This window comes from Diabrotica undecimpunctata, chromosome 2 (genome assembly GCF_040954645.1).
Source record: "Diabrotica undecimpunctata isolate CICGRU chromosome 2, icDiaUnde3, whole genome shotgun sequence".
NCBI classification, from domain to species: domain Eukaryota; kingdom Metazoa; phylum Arthropoda; class Insecta; order Coleoptera; family Chrysomelidae; genus Diabrotica; species Diabrotica undecimpunctata.
Window position 1 is genome coordinate 22,899,221 of NC_092804.1, and position 18,211 is coordinate 22,917,431.

The window sequence follows — 18,211 nt, forward strand, 5'->3', positions numbered from 1 at the left end:
GCTGTAAACCGATAGTAGTAGAGTAGTAGTAGTATTACTTTTTCCAGAACCAGATTGAACAGTATATAGGAGGGAGGGTTTCCCTGGCGCAGCCCGTTATTTGTTTTAAAAGGTTCAGACAGTTCCCCCTGAATTCGTATTCTGCATTCAACTTTTTCAAGAGTTTTGTTAAATCTACCATCTGATTTGGTATTCCTAGCTCTTTCATTGCTGTGAATATTTCTGTTCCATTCACAGAGTCGTAGACTGCTTTGTAGTCTATAAATATGTGATGACTATCAATGCCATATTCCAGTGTTTTTCCCAAATTTGCTTCAGGGTTGCAATCTGATGAAATGTCGATTTACCACCTCTGAAGCCAGCGTGGCATTTTCCTCTATCCGTTCTGCATATGGTGCCATACGGTGACATAGTACTGTGGAAAATATTTTATACGCTGCATTTAGAAGCGTAATTCCTCTGTGGTTAGAGCATTCAGAGATATCTCCTATTTTGTGTGTGGTGAAAAGTATTCCAATATTCCAATCATTAAGGAGGGATTTCTGTGTCCATATTTCTTTTAAGCAATACGGAGTAGAGGACCCCCACTAACTAGATAGACTGACGACCTGAAGCGTGTTAGCAATAACTGGATGCAAGCCGCACAAGACAGAGACAGATGGAAAGAGCTGAGGGAGACCTATGTCCAGCAGTGGACGCATACAGGTTGAGCATGATTTTTTTTATAAGCTGCTGTAATGCCATTATGGTATCATGGCCACGTTCTTTGTATAGTTCAGCTGGGAGATTATCTATTCCGGGTGATTTGTTTCTGGCTAGTTTTTTAACTTCAAGAATCGTTGTTGGTTCCTCTTCCCTCTCGTCTGTTCCCTTTACCTCATCTCTTTCGTCTTCTAGATTTTCTTCTTCTTCCTCTATATTAAGTGCCTGGTTAAAGTATTCCACCCATCTATTCAATACACATATTCCTTGTTGTTAATAGGTCGTCATTCTGACTTCTGTATTGTTTTGCGGTTGCCTTGAATTCGTTTCTGTTGATGTTAACTTTCTTATAGAATACTCTGAATTCTTTCTCTCTGTTGATATTTTCTATATATTTGGTGGAAAGGGTAAACTTTGTTGCCAAACTATCCACATTTAAGAGAGGCGTATTTGAACACCTAATTGCTTCAAAATATTTATCAAGGACCACTGAAGCAATAAAACAATTAAAATGTATTTTCCTTCGATTTATTTACACAATAGACTTAAGGGCTGGTTCAAACATTGACAATTATCGCAATTCTGATAGTTACATAAAGAGTTATACAAATATTAGCTTTACAGTGAGTGCAAGGAGGCAGTAACAGATATACATGAAATGATAAAATTGAGAGAGACCAACTATATACGTTTTAACACAAAACACCGCATTTACAAGCGCATTTATCGCTTACGCACCACGCACTTTTAGGGATCACATACACCCGGCCTTCACTTGCCGAGAGGCAAATTGGCACTGTCTGTCCTAAGTTATATAAAGCGGGGAAGAGCGGGTCCCTGATATAGGGAGTCAGTCGCACACACGTTAACACGATAGCTGACGATGTGAGCGTACAATTTGATAAAATAACTATACTACGATTACAATATACAGGTTGTTTTTACAACATACTGCCCCCAGTTGAAGCACTAGCTTTAACATTATAAAAAGCATTAAAAAGAAAAGAGTACATAAAAAAAACCAATATGAGTAATAGTATACAAACAACATATGAGTAAAAGTACTAAACCTAATAACATTAACATAATCCTTCACCAGGAAGGGGACACAATTTTGTTATCGTGCGTTTGAAAATCCCATCCTTAGTTTTAACAGATGCAATTCTCACTCGGCCATCTTTACCCGGAAAGACATCCATCACTCGTGCCAATGACCAGTAGAGAGGAGGGAGATTATCTTCTTTAACTAACACAAGGTCATTGGGTTCTAAATTTTTGACTGGGAGAAACCATTTTGGACGATTTTGAAGTCGATTCAGATAATCAGTCGACCACTTTTTCCAAAAAAGTTGCTGGAGCTTAGAGAGATTTTGCCAGATGCTAAGTCTATTTTCCGGGATAGATGTATACTCCTGGTCGGGTAGCGAGGTGAGAGACCTTCCAATTAGGAAGTGACCAGGGGTAAGATATGTGAAATCGGAGGGATCATTAGAGAGGGCACAAATGGGCCGAGAATTAAGTACGGCTTCAATTTGGGTAAGCACGGTACTGAATTCCTCGAATGTAATTTTGAGATTGCCCAACAATCTATAGATATGATGTTTAGCGCTCTTTATAGCGCTCTCCCAGAGTCCTCCATGATGAGGAGACCGAGGTGGTATCGTTTTCCACCGAATTTGAGAGGAGGCTAAAAATGCCTGAATAGAAGAGTTAGTTTCCTTATTTTTCAAGAAATTATAGAGTTCGAATAACTGATTCTTAGCCCCAAGAAAGTTTGTCGCATTATCAGAGAATATAGTCTGAGGGAGGCCTCTTCGACTAATAAAGCGCTTAAGAGTAAGAAGAAACGCTTCTGTTGTGAGCCCACTGACTAATTCTATATGAACCGCACGTGTGGACATACAGACAAATAGAGCTATGTATGACTTTATCAAGGGACTTTTACGAAGTTTAGAGGCCTTTATTAGAAAGGGACCACCAAAATCCAAACCTACATGAGTAAAAACTTGAGCAGAGCATAAGCGTTCCTTAGGTAAATCAGACATGATTTGAGCTAAGGGTTTGGCATTAAACTTGAAACAAACATGACATTCGTGGACTATCCTCTTAATCTCCCGTAGACCATTCAAGGGCCAATATCTAAGGCGAACTTGAGAGAGAGTATTCTGAGGACCTGCATGATGGAGCCTAAGATGTTCTTTTTTGAGAATTAGACGAACAACATGATTTTTCGAGGGGAGGAGGAGAGGATATTTTTGATCAAAGGTAACTTCGGAATACCTAAGACGTCCACCTACACGGAGCATTTCATTTTTGTCAAGAAAAGGAGCAAATTGTAAGAGAGACTTATTAGAAATAATCTTATTGCCTTTGAGATCAGCAATTTCTGAGGAGAAACTTGAGTTTTGCAATAATTTTATAATTTTCATTTCGGCATTTTGAAGTTCAAATACTTCAAGTGCACCGGATAATTTTTGAGTGCCAGACTTTGCGTTATTACCAAATCTGAGTACATAAGCTATAGTCCTTACATATTTCGTGAAACTGGAGAACCTTTCAGAAAGCATGACAAAGAAATCAAATTGAGCACTTCGAGTGTGAAGAACAACTTTTCTTGCTTCAGGTAATTTATTAGAATTAAACTTCGGACTATATTCAGACAAATTTAGGTCAAATGTTTGCAAAAACTGAGGACCGTGAAACCAAAGAGTGGAGTTGAGTATGTTAGAGGGCATCATTCCTCTGGAGAGGATGTCAGCAGGGTTGTCTTTAGACTTTACGTGTCTCCAATGAGAGTGAGAAGAATTTTCTTGAATTTGAGCTACCCTGTTGGCGACAAATTGATTCAATCTGGAGTGATGTGATCTGAGCCACGCCAAAACTATCTCAGAATCGCTCCACATGTTTATAGAGGTAATAGAGGGCAATTTATCCTTTATGATATCAACCACCTTTGTGGTGAGCTTGCTAGCCAATAAAGCACCCATAAGTTCCAGCCTTGGAAGCGTTATGGTCTTTAAAGGAGCAATACGACTTTTCGAAGCAATGAGAGAGCACGAGACATTTTTTGATTTGTAGATAACCCGTATATAACAACAAGCAGCATATGCTTTCAAACTTGCGTCAGAAAAAGAGTGAATTTCAATAGAAGAAATTTCATGACATGAGAAAAGACATCTGGGTATGCTTATGTCTTTGAGAGCAGCGAGATCAGTTATAAACTTCAACCATTCATTTAAAATATTTGAATCCACGGAGTCATTCCAATTAATTTTAGAAATCCAAATTTTTTGCATAATAATTTTAGCAAGAACAGTTACGGGATTAATGAGCCCTTGTGGATCAAAAATTTGAGCGATAATAGAGAGTACTTCCCTTTTTGTGTAATTATCCTTTATTGATAATTGAGGTACAGAAATTGAAAATGTATCAGTACTGGGGTTCCAACAGAGACCTAAAACCTTATTAGAAGCATTCTCTGGTGAAATAACATAGGCAGAGTTTGTAGAGAGAGTAGAAACATTTTCTAAAAACATTTTTGAATTAGAGCACCATTTATGAAGAGAAATGCATGCCTTGTTGAGTAGGTCAGTTATCTCATTATGAGCCTTAAGAAGAGTTTGCGTGTCATTGGCCCCATATAGAATGTCATCTACATAGCAGCCTGTTAAGAGAGCATCGGAGGCCAATGGGGAGTTGTTTTGATGAGTTTTAGCTAATTCCATCAAACAACGAGTACTTTGAAAGCTTGCGCTTTTTGTTCCATAAGTTACGGTTTGAAGCTCAAGACATTCGATGTCCTGTTCTGGAGAATCCCGCCAGAGGATATTCTGCAGGAATGTGTGATCAGGATGAATTTGTACCTGCCTGTACATTTTTTGTATGTCGGAAGTGAAGACATAGGTATACAATCTAAACCGAAGGAGAATGTCGAAAAGTTCAGGCTGAAGAGTTTTTCCTTTCAACAGGATGTCATTTAGAGAATAGCCACTGGAACCTTTCATGGAGCCATCAAAAACCACCCGTAATTTGGTAGTTAATGATTCTTCTTTTATGACAGAGTGATGAGGTAAAAAGTATTTATTTTCTAAGTGCACATTTGTGAGAGAAAGAGGAACCTTTTTGGCATGTCCAAGAGAAACATATTCATTGATGAATGCTTTATTTTGAGAGTATACATTTTCGTGTTTTAAGAGTTTATTTTCTAAACTAATAAACCTTTTCCTAGCCATATTGTAAGAATTGCCCAGCATTTTATGTGCTGTTTCAGAAATGAGAGGGAGCTTTACCTGAAACCGACCGGAAGGTAGAATTTGAGTTGTTTCAGTGAATATTTGTTCAGCCAGATCCTCAGAGGAGGAGATTTTAACAGAGGGGGTCACTTCTTCGACTTCGAAGAATTGTCGAATTATATTATCGAGCTTATCTTCCTCAGATGTGGACTGGACAAATAAAGAGACATTTGACTGTGTAGGGGACAACTGTGAGCGATAAATTCCTTTGTGAAGTGCGTAAGGAGGTAAAGAACCAAACATAATGTACCCTAAGTGTGTGTTCTGGAGAACAGGGAGTCCTTTACCCAAACGTATTAAACCATCCGATAACAATTCGCTATATATGTCACTGGCAAGAAGAAGATCTATATTTCCAGGGACAGAGTAGGTGGGATCTGCGAGAGTGACTGTAGAGGGAATATTAAATTTACTTCTGTTTATGGATACCTGGGGGAGTCTACAAGTTATGTTGTCTAAAATAGCACAGGAGATTTTGAAACCATTACCATTTCTTTTGTATGGAAAAATTTCTAGATCGACCATTTTATTCGAGAATGAACTATGTTCAGAGATAGTAGAGATTTGTAACCTTTTGCTGTAAGGAGAGAGATTTAATTTTTGGACCAAATCTTTAGAGACAAATGACGACTGAGATCCACTATCTAAAATACATCTAGCGTGTATTGGTACGCCATGCTTTGAATAAATAGTGACTAGAGCGGTTGCCAGCAGAACATCCTGCTTTATTGACAGAGCAGAGAGAGAAGTCATCACATTTGAGACCTGAGAGGTTTGAGATTCAGAGAGAGAGACAGAATTACTTGGACCGGCTTCACCATCAGACCAAGTGTTTTGTACATTGCGAGAGGTTGCATGATTTTGTCGTTGAAAAGATCTACTAGAAGAAGAGCTATTTTCATGGTCATTGTGCAAGAGTGTGTGATGCCTTTTCTTGCATATAATACATGAACGTTGAGACGAACAATTTAGAGAGAAGTGTTTAGTTCCTAAACAGTTGCGACATAGTTTGTTTTCATTAACAAATTTATACTTATCCTGTAAGAAAAGATTAGCAAATTTTGTGCATGCATAAATAGTGTGTGTAGCATTATTACAAAATACGCATGTTTTGGAGTAAGAGTTATTTTTATTACTTGCCGAAGAGAAGAGAACCGTTTTAGAGTGAGTTTTAATAACTTTTTTATCGTTATTATCTGAGTAGTTTAACTTTTCCATAATGTCACACTTTTTTTCTAAAAAATCAAAGAATTGATTTAGCGTGGGAATATCTTTTGACCCTAACTCGTATTCGAAAGACCGGTGAGTGGTAAAGTCCACTTTTTGCAAAAATATTTCTATTAATAAGAGATCCCAATGCTCGATGGGTACATTCATATTTTTTAGCGCGAGTAAGGTCTGTTTTGCGGTGACCAAAAATTCACGTAAGGCCTTTGCATTAGTTTTGACTAAGGATGGAACTTTCAAAAGACGCTTTATATGCAAACTAATTACGCGCGATTTGTTTTCGTAGCGATTTCGAAGAGTGTCTAACGCGATTTGGAAGTTTTCTTCTAAAACTTGGATGTTTTCTACCAACTGGAGAGGTTCGTTGCGTAGAAAAGATTTGAGATAAACAAAACGCTGGACGTTGTTGAGTTCCTGGTTGTTGATAATTAACGTCTCGAAGAGCTGATAGAATGAACTCCATTCTGAGAAGCATCCTGAGAAGGTTTGAATTTTAATTTCGGGAAGAGTCACTTTAGCACTAGCTAAACATGGAGAAGTGGAACTGGACTGGTGTTAAAGAGGTTGGAGCATCTCCATTCTATGTTGAAGACCTGCCAGAGTTGAGAAGTACTTTTCTTCAATTTCTTCCCTATCGCGTTCTTCAGTGTTTGCTTCGTCCAGTTCCTCAATCTGATCCATGAGGTCATCATATTTGGCGTAACAATTCGTTAGCTCAGTACGACGGAGTTGGAACTGCAAGGGATCCGTTTCTTGAGCAGAGTTATCCCTTAACCAATTAGAGATACGAGAGATTTTTGATTTCAACGGTTTGCGTTGTTTCTTCAATTGATCCATTGCGGTTAGAGATGTATCGAAAGCTTCGCGAGATATTTATCTATGAGAGATACACGAGAAATAAAAAATTTTAGAGTCTAAAATACAGCTTAGTCCACCCCGTATAATAAACAAGAGTCTCAGAAAATAATGTCTGTACGAATCCTGCGAAATATAAACTCGTCCCGTATACTAATAATATGCGTTCGAACTTTTGAACGTCCCTATACGCGATTATAAAAATATATTTTGGAACGAACTCACCAAATAGACATGAATCTAAAAAATCCATAAAAATCCATAGTCACATCACATGTTTCTTGTCAGCAATTTCACTTGAGATGCACGTCGAAGAGTCGAAGGGCGATAAATCTAAGAATGTTAGATAAGCGATATTAACACTTGCGTGGTGACGTAATGTTCCATGTGCCGTGAGATTGTTTATCTTATATCTTATACGTTTTATTTTGTGAAGAGCACTTACTAATGAGTTTATTTTAATTTTTATGGGAAGAGAATTAAAATAAGAGAAAATTAATTTGATTTATGAAGATAAATCAAAGCGAGAATTGCGATAAACAATATATCCGGCTCGAAGGACCACAACTGGTGGAAACTGTAAACTTTGTTGCCAAACTATCCACATTTAAGAGAGGCGTATTTGAACACCTAATTGCTTCAAAATATTTATCAAGGACCACTGAAGCAATAAAACAATTAAAATGTATTTTCCTTCGATTTATTTACACAATAGACTTAAGGGCTGGTTCAAACATTGACAATTATCGCAATTCTGATAGTTACATAAAGAGTTATACAAATATTAGCTTTACAGTGAGTGCAAGGAGGCAGTAACAGATATACATGAAATGATAAAATTGAGAGAGACCAACTATATACGTTTTAACACAAAACACCGCGTTTACAAGCGCATTTATCGCTTACGCACCACGCACTTTTAGGGATCACATACACCCGGCCTTCACTTGCCGAGAGGCAAATTGGCACTGTCTGTCCTAAGTTATATAAAGCGGGGAAGAGCGGGTCCCTGATATAGGGAGTCAGTCGCACACACGTTAACACGATAGCTGACGATGTGAGCGTACAATTTGATAAAATAACTATACTACGATTACAATATACAGGTTGTTTTTACAACAATATTTAAGTTCCTCATTTAGGTGGTTTTGTTTTTTCTTTTGTGCATCCTTTTTTCTTGTCTTCTCTTTTTCTGGTAGTTCTCTACAGTTGTTCTAGTTCGTCGGGTAAGCATCTTTCTGTAGGCTTCATTTTTTTCTTTTGTTGCATTCTTGCATTCATCGTCAAACCAATGATTTTTAGTTCAAAGTTACCGATCCAATAAACACGAGGCATTTTTTTAAATAAAGAATTCTCGTGCCCTGTCGAATTTCAACACTCTAGTTTTCACTTGGTTAGTTAACAATGTGTCCACTTTTTACCGAGACGATATTAATTATGTTTTATATCTATAGGTCTTTAAAACATATCTGAGCCAATTAAAAATTTGCGAAAACTTAAAAATTAAAAATTGTTTTATGGTTGGATAGTTATCTAACTTATGTTTTATTGTTTTATTATTGTAATCTTACCTTTTCCAATGATAGACAATCATCAAGAATTCCATTAGTCTTATTATCCATTTTTGAAATTCTATTAAATGAAAGATCCAGTTGTTGAAGAGCTACCAATCCTACAACACATTTATTTACATAATAAAAAATTGTAGAATTATTTCGAGATATAGAATTATTTTTTAAGCACTAGGGTGTAGACATAATGTATAACATTACCTTGAAAAGCTCCATTGGGTATATGTGTAATATTATTATTAGTCAGATTTAAAACTAGAAGTTGCAGTAGCCCTTCAAAAGCTCTTGTGCTTATATTGTAAATATTATTGTGAGCTAAATTGAGTTCAAAAACTACTGGTAATTTACCAAAGGCGTTTCTTCCAAGCTTTGTAATATTGTTACCCTGAAAACGACAACAGTTTATATTAATGTGCTTAAATAGTACAAAAACAGTATTTAAATTATTTTAACATTGCCAGCGATTATAAATAAAATTACTGAAAGAACTTATAACATTTCTATTATATGTCTTCATTAACACTACATTTTTTTAACTATATTTATCAGTAAATGTATTTTACATCATTAATGTACTCGATCATTTATTAAGTAATAGTTAAACAAAAAACGAGACTTAAGATTATGCATGTGAAGACCAAGAGGGGATTTATGTGTGGTTCAGACCATTTTCTTACAACAGGCATATATTTCTTCCATCTACTAAACTTCAAAGTACCTAAAAGCGAAGAATATTAAGACAATCAGGTAGTCCAACATGATGATTCCTTTAAATTCCTATATTACCTACGACTCGCGGCCAAACTTACGCAGATAAAAGATGGGTCAGCAGTGAACATATCAAGAAGTATATATCAACATGAAATCGTTTCTTTGTGGTGCTGCAAAAGAAGCTCTTGGAGAGAAAAGTCTGTAATAATTATAATAGGAAGGAATGCCCTTGGTGGACCCATGACAACTACAGCAGAAGTACAAAAAAGTCTCATGCAGCAAAAGAATGGGAAAGCCCTGGTCCAGGAAATTTAAGTGACGAACTACTTAAAGCACCTCTGGATAAGTTAATGGAGATCATAGCATAGGTCTCCGCACACTCTGAAATTAATTTTAATCTAAAATGATTTTTCAGATTATTTGTCTACTGCGCTTTCTACAATATACAAAGTAGACATAATTGATGAATTAACCGACAAGGCGAATCTACAATTTGCATTCCACAACTTGTAGATCCACCAAGGCAAATATCCTTCGCGAATTAGTTTCTAGTACTCAAGGAAATGCGTAAATAAATAAAGCAGAAAAACGTTTCTGCTTTTGCATTTCTGACCTGCATTTCAATGCAGGTCTCCTGCCATCCGCTTATACGTATTTCGACCTCATTAGGTCTACTCAGCGCAACTTACGCAGAGGCTCTAAATTAAAAATAAATCTCTCCCGTCATTAAAGAATAATTAGTTTTAATCAATAAGGTCGAAATACGTATAAGCAGATGACAAGAGCCCTGCATTGAAAGTAAATCTCAAAATTCTTAGCTTTAATTACTTATTAATTTTCTGTGTAGAACCGCGTCGAATTTGGGTACACCATGCTTTCAACTTCCTCTCTGCAGTCTTTATAAGAAATTGCGAATTTTTAAATATAAAAGTTCATGAGACTGAAATCTCGGAAACTTTGATGAACACTTCACAGAGGAAATCGAAAGCTCGGAATGTGTAATATATATATATATATATATATATATATATATATATATATATATATATATATATATATATATGTATATGTATGTGAATATATATACATATGTATTAATATTATAAGTAACACTTACTTCCAAATAAATATATTGCAATGAAGTCAGTTGACTTAAAGCTACCCATGGTGGATTCTCGATTCCATTGTAATTTAAATTTATTCGCTGTAATGTCAACAAATTTGAAAAACTTCCGTCTTCCAAATTGTCACCAATGTTATTATTACCCAAATCCAAACTCAACAATGAATTCATACTGGGCCATGTGTCCGGTGGTAATTTCTCTATTTGGTTATAAGACAAATCCAAATGTGATAAAGAAATGGGTATTTGGAAGAAGTTTCTTAAAGCGTTTCCCCTTAAATTTAATTTTCTAGTACTTGCTAACCTTGTTAACGAACCTCTGGAGACACTTTCTAAATCATTGTAACTTAAATCTAGTTCCAATAGTGTCGGTAATGAACCAAACATACTTGGTTTGATAGTAACCAGGTTATTGTAGCTCATATTTAGGTTTCGTAAAGAAAATAATGTTTGGAATACCGAATTGAATACATCAGTAAGGTTGTTGTGTGAAATATCTATCGTGTGGAGTTCGTATAATTTGGGGAACATCTTTTTTGGGATGGTAGTGATGAAGTTGTGAGAAACATTAAGAATTTTTATGCCAGTCATGTTATGTAAAGGAATCTAAAAAATAAAAAAAAAATTCATAATCAAAATATTACGTCGTGTAAATTATAAACAACGAATCTATGTTTGATGTTTATTCCACTGTTTTAAAGAGTTAAGTTCAGGTTTCAATCGGAGAAACAACTTGCATTGTCTTCAGTTTTGAAGGTTGGCCAGATGGTTGGTTGAAGTTCCAGATGCTTTCTGTCTGGATTTATAGTTTCTTTCTAATAAAAATTCGTGGAAAGTACTCAAAAACAAAAACTCCCGGAAGACGTGGTGCTCCAAACTTTACCATACGATCCCCTATCTCATTTCTTTTATTATACTTTGGAAATTCAACCAAATTTACTAATTCCGTCTAGATAGAAGATATCTTTATTACCATCCCAGTCCTTATATATACCTTTATAAAAAGTCACTTATGTAGTTGTTTTTCATATTGAATAAGGGATTTAGTGGTATAGTTTATTAATACAATTTTAACCTTCCCTTCGTATAAATAACAATTGACAAAAAGGGCTATAAGTTATAAATAAGTGAACTTTGATCAGATAAAAGGCATATATCGAGCACAGTTTAATTAAATCTTGCCCAAGTACTTTCGATCCCTAGATCATCTTCAGGAGCATCTGAAATAAGCCAAGAAACGTTTTTTTGTATTATATTATAAGAAATGTATTTCATCAGTGACCTCCTATAGTAGTGTCAGTTGGACTTTTGGTCAATACTTAGTTTCATAGAATTGTAAAAGGTGCAGATCACATATCTATGATTGTGACTGCTCATCCAAGTTGGCATTTGTCACATGTCACCCCAACATTTCCGTTAGATCAGGAGCCATTCTGTCTCCGGCTTCTTCAAGTAATGTAGCCTTCCTTAAATTATTTTAAAGTGTTTGTTTGTCCATTTGTATTGTAGTGTAATGTACATTTATATGTTTATGACATCTTGTTCTTGCCGGATAGGCCACAATTGACGAAGTAAGTCTATAAACGTTAATCACATAAAAACCTTTTTTCAACCATAAACTTCGAGTTTTTATCGAAGTTAATCAATTTCTTTGGTTAAAAAAAAAAAAAAACCTTTCTTGGCTTATTTCAGATGCCCCTGAAGATGATCTAGGGATCGAAAGTACTTGGGCAAGATTTAATTAAACTGTGCTCGATATATGCCTTTTATCTGATCAAAGTTCATTTATTCGAGCATTCAACCTTATATTTATTTATAAATAAGTAGTAAGCTTACTCAAAATGTTACATTAAATTAAATTTTTTAAATATCTTTAGGAATTAGTAAAGAAAAACAATTAAAAATACTTACTTGCGATAAATTACTAAAGTAATTATATGATAGCTGTAGTTCTGTTGCATATGTGGTTTCGTCAAAAGCCTTTTTGGGAAGAGACGCCAATTCGTTAAAAGACAAATCCAACAATGTTATATTGGCACAATTTTCGAATGCTCCATTTTCTATTTTATTTATCTGATTCTTTGATAAGTTAATATCTGTTAGATATAAGTCCTTAAAGGCCAATTTTTGTATCTCCTTTATTTGATTCTCGGCCAAATTCAGTATCTAAATGTAAAAAAGAGAAAATATAAAAAGAGTAAAAAAATGTTAAGGTCTTACTTAAATAAAATATAAATTATTGACCCTCGCAAAATTATGTTTTTTTTTTTGTTTAAGTATAGTCTGAAAAAACGTGCAATAAAAACATAATGATAAACCTTCTACAAAAAAGGTAAAACCATACAATATCCTTTGCTACCACGACAAATCAGTGCTTCAAATTATTCGTCTTGGAAAACACACTCTTTAATTATAAAAATTCTTTTAATAAATAATGTATTCTCAGATACGTACCTCAATAAAGTTTAACTCAAAGAACATCTGATAATCGAGCTTCTTCAGTCTGTTTCTAGCCAGATCGATCGTACCAATTCGTTTTAACGAACCGAAACTTCCCCTGCCAACATCTCCAATCTCGTTTTCTGCTAAATAAAGTCTTCTCAAAAATCTCATACCCCTAAATGAGTGCTGGTCAAGTTTTTTAATTTTATTACCGTTCATGTTTAGTACTCTTAAGACTGTGTTTCTTGCAAAGGCCCCTCTAAAAATACGAACACAATAATTAATATATTCGGTAAAAAACTCACTGAAATCGTAGAAATAAAATTAATCCAGTATGTATAAAACCAGAGCGGAAAAGAGGAATTACTATCCATGTTCGAAATAATATATCAGGCATATATTATCTGGTATATTGTTATATTTGGTGTTATCTTCTTCTTAGGGTGCCTTTCCATTCCGAACGTTGGCGATCATTCTGGTTATGATGACATTATTGGTTGCTATATGGAATAGCTGTGTAGAGGTTTTTCTATACCATGTTCTCAGGTTAGCAAGCCAGGATATTCTTCTTCATCCTTGGGCCCTTTTTCCTTAAATTTTATCTTGCAAAATGCATTGGAACAGCTCATATCTGCCTTGATTTCTCATTATATGCCCCAAGTACTGCAGCTTAAGGCCCTTCACGATGTTGACCAAATCCGCGGTTGTGTTCATCCTCCGTAGTACTTCTTCATTGGTGACTTTGTCTGTCCATGGTATCTTCAGGATCCTTCTGTATAACCAAGCTCAAAAGCCTGAAGTTTTGATAGAGTTTCCGCCTTCAATGTCCACGTTTCTACTCCGTACATAAGCACTGAGTACACGTAACATTTAAGGAGCCTTATTTTCCAGGGTGAGGTCATGGCTTTTGAAAACAGAGCTCATAGTCAAGAATGCACTTATTGCCTTTCCGATGCGATATTTAATCTCTTAAGTAATGTACTACTCATTGTTTATAGTTCCCAAGAAGTTGTACTGTGAGACACGTTCATTTCTCATTTGGTTCGAATACAGATTTGCTACCGGTATGTTTTCCTTGCTGATGAACATAAGCTTGGTTTTGCTAGTGTTTATATCCAGTCCATATATTCTACTTGTTTCCGTTATTTTGTTCATTAAGTTTTGCAGCCCTTCTATTGTATATTCCTTGGTGTTATATATGCTGGTAATTTTAAAGATATCAAAAACGTTGTTTAAAGAGCTATATAAAAGGCCCGAACAAAGCTCCGGATTATGACCAAATAAATAATGATAGAAGCTGTTAAAGTAACAGGCTAAGGAGCAATCTGGGTTAAGAAGAGACTGTGGAACAAATGATCACCTACAAGCACTCAAAATATTGATTGAAACTTCTAAAAAGCTTTTGAAACCTTGGAATCGCCGGCAGTATTGAAAACATTAGAACGAAGTTAAGTAGATTATAGATAAGTTAATATAACCATAAGTTAAAGTCCATGACTTTTTGGATAAATATGGAATTTGTAGATGTACTCGACACCATCTCTCCTCAACTATTCGCTTCAACTCTGAAATATGCGTTAAATGAATTAGATTGGGTTAAAAAAGGAATAAATATTGATAGTGAATACTCAAGTTACTTGTATTTTGCACATGATATTGTTATTATAGCCGAGAGATTAAATAAAGCTTAAAAATGATGGAATAACTATAACAGGAAGTAAAACAAGTAAGCCTGAACACAAATTTTCAAACAACAACGGTGGCAACGAAGTACGTCAGGTTTTTGGCTATATTCACTTGAACATGAAATTAGAATACACAAGAACTTACAAGAAATTGAGCAAAAAATAAACTGGATCATTTATGAACTAAGTAGACAGAACCTGGACATCACAGTGCTCACAGAAATAAAGCAAAAGGTTCCAGAGTCAAAAAACCTCCACAAATCTGATCATTTTTAAAGACTAGAGAGCCCAACATGGAGTAGTCAAACTCATACAGAAGAAACTCATAACTTCTTTGGAAGCCACATGTGAGAGGCGGATAAAATGAAGCTAGAAATAAAAGAACGCAAGGTGCTGAGGGAGGTATTTCTTTTCTAATTAGCGTAAAGCCAAGCGGGGAACGAATAGATCCAAGAACACGGGTTTTTCATTAGGAGCCCTACACTCCCAACAATGATTGGGGGGTGTGTAATTTTTGATTGTAATCTTTACGAGGTGGCCCTGCTGAAACTAAATCCAGCTGATCTAGACCGCAGATAGTCAATAAACACTCCCCAAGTCAAGCCGTGAGATATCTTAGTGAAGCCTGTAGGGCACTCGGCTAACAGTGTCGTAAATGGTTCTTTTGGGCAACAGCTAGCACCCCACCTCGAAAGCGAGGCTCAACAAGAGGTGGACTGTCTTTCTCTAGCTACTCGTGGGATAAATATAGCACATGAAATAAAAAAGAAAAAACTCAGGACCAAAGGGCTTCCAAGGTCGAAAGGCGAGGGAACTCTGAAGCCAAAACTACGGTTCCTAAAGCCTAATGGCAGGGAACTTCTAAAGAACACCCAAACGCCGTTAGGCCAGTAAGTTCTAAAGAAACCTCTCATGCTGAAAGACATGGAACCACTAAGTCTGTCAGAGTAACAGCGTTGGAAGACGTTGATCTCATGACAGACGAAGAGATTAAGGCCGCAAAACAATCTGACATCACTAAAGCTAAAATCAGTAAACTGATGAATCAAGGCCAAGATTACACATACGCCAAAAAAACTCTAATCAAGACCAATTATACCAAGGCTGCTGCAAGAGCATATATATATTTTCTATAATTTTTATCTATAATTTCAGATAATCTGGAGAGTATCTTATACATATAAGTTCCACATATGTACAATACCTTGTGCATATTGTGCGGCAATCTCCATAAATCTTCACCTCAAAAGTTTTTGCGGCAAACTCCATGATCAACTGCTAAAATACTCAACGTTAGGACTCGACAACTCTAAAGTTTGTGCTTCGTGACTATTGATACGACATAACTGTAAGTTCTTAAGTTTATTATTATACATTTATTTTTAAATTTATCTAGAATAGGTATTTCAGAATTTTACATTTTAATTTCATTTTTTATACCGTTTAACTGCCATTTTTTATTTATTTACAATATACAATTATTATCCTGATTCTACTTTTTTTTTTCATTTATCTTTACCTTTGGTGAAATTATAGATCGTTTTATTTTTTTCATTGGTACCTTTGCTTTCTATTGTTTCTTTTGGCCCACAACATTAATATTTCGATGTCAAAGCAAGAGTCTTCTATTTAAGATCTTGCCCCTTATATTTATACTTCTCTAATCCAAGATATTTTCCAGATCATTTAAAACAAGACGTTAAAATGAGGATAGACCACACTTTAATGATAATAACGACACCCTAACCTAATCTAACCTAATGTGAATTTCAGAGGAAGGAAGAAAAAAGGGGAAGACTTTGTCTGATCTTGGAAGAAGGCATAAACCGGGAAATTGGAGAACAAAATCTGAAAGAAAATCTTTGATTGGACTGAAATAGATGACGACTAGGTATTGGAAGACGTAAAACGTTGTAAACCAAAGTATATAAATAGTATTTACCTTGTAATCTCTGTAAGTCTGTTATTAGAAACATTTAACCACGACATTTTGGTAAGATCCGATAGATGCGAAGCATCAATTCTAGGAATTTCATTAAAACTCAAGTCCAAAATTTCAACATCTCTTAGCCCCTAAAATATAAACAAAATGAGACATCACAATCATTGAATCAGAATTATTCTTACCTTAAATTGATTTTTCTTCAAATCCTTTATTTTATTTCCATGCAGATCGAGAGTCTTTAGCCTTCGAAGTGGTTGCAAGCTTTCCGGAAACGGTGTTGATAAATTTCCATTAGCTATGTGAAGCCTAAATAAAGTACCTGCCATGTCGCTGGACGAAAAAGCATTTTTTGGAATTTCGTTCATTTGATGACCAGTTATGTTTAAGATAGTTAAATTACCTAGAATCTGAAATATGGAAATAAAAATAAGAGTTTCTAAACGAAAAATTATTAAATAAAAATAAATTATCAACTTCTAAGTGTTCTTCTTCTTCTTCTTCGCGTGTCATATCAGAATTATCCGACGTTGGCGATCACCATTGGCAAGGCTTCTCGATCTTCTGCAATATGGAATAATTGTACCGCATTTAATATCCGAGTCCATTCACGAATGTTCCTCAACCAAGAAACCCGTTTCCTTCCTACACATCTACAGCCCTCTATTCTGCCTTTAAGGATTAGTTGTAATATTTTATATCGACTTCTCCATACTATATGTCCCAGATAAGAGATTTTTTACATCGTACTAAGTATTAGTCAATATAACCTTTTTAAGAGTATAATTATTAATCAAAACTTCAAGTAAACTTAAACATCATTTAATTTTACACAAAAAAGGTACTCTTGGTAAAACTCGATACTGTGTACCGTTTTCGGAATATTTTGATTTGAAGATTATGAAGTAATAATTGATGCTGGTATAAAATAGTAATTAAACAAAACTCACAAGAAGAAAATTAAATTGATGACTAAGAACATAAAATAAAATTCAATTACAGTAAGTGTTCAAAATGCCATGGTATAAAATAGTTAGTAATTAAACAAAACTCACAAGAAGAAAATTAAATTAATGACTAAGAACATAAAATAAAATTCAATTACAGTAAGTGTTCAAAATGCCCTCCGTTTTCGCCAATACACAAGTCTATTCTTTTTTCTAAATATTCCATTAACCTTCTAAACGGTAGGGGATCAGCTATGATGTCATTAAATTGACGTCAAATTCTTTCTTCCAATTCTTGCATGCGTGAATTTACCTCTGTAGCATAGACTTTTTCCTTAATATACGACCAAACTGCGTAGTCCAAAGGATTAAAATCGCATGACCGAGAAGGCCATAGACTCGGAGCTTCTGCACCTCTACCAATCCATCGATTCGGAAAATGATTACTCAACCAATTACGACACCTTCTATCAAAGTGTGGTGGAGCTCCATCGTGCATAAAAAATAAAGATCTTCGCTCGTTTAGCGTTAAATCTTCTAATATCTCGAATAAGGAATTGTTTAAAAAATCAAGATACATATCACTATTTAAATTTCCAGGTAGAATATGATAACCTATTAATTTGTTACCTAAAGTTGCTGCCCAAACATTAACTTTAAATGAGTGTTGGTAATGTGATACCCTTTTGACTCGTGGATTCTCATCACACCAGT

General features: G+C 35.2%; 1 protein-coding gene across 1 annotated transcript in view; it reads right to left on the bottom strand.

The window, feature by feature from the left end:
• Positions 1-18,211, bottom strand: part of conv (insulin like growth factor binding protein acid labile subunit convoluted) — a 42,934-nt gene that overhangs the window by 10,352 nt on the left and 14,371 nt on the right. The window contains exons 4-10 of the mRNA XM_072522508.1: positions 16,736-16,960; positions 16,551-16,681; positions 12,936-13,182; positions 12,393-12,647; positions 10,476-11,087; positions 8,849-9,032; positions 8,648-8,748 (exon numbers count right to left, since the gene is read on the bottom strand). Of these exons, the coding sequence (XP_072378609.1) occupies positions 8,648-8,748; positions 8,849-9,032; positions 10,476-11,087; positions 12,393-12,647; positions 12,936-13,182; positions 16,551-16,681; positions 16,736-16,960 (1,755 nt within the window). The remainder of the gene's footprint in view (positions 1-8,647; positions 8,749-8,848; positions 9,033-10,475; positions 11,088-12,392; positions 12,648-12,935; positions 13,183-16,550; positions 16,682-16,735; positions 16,961-18,211) is intronic.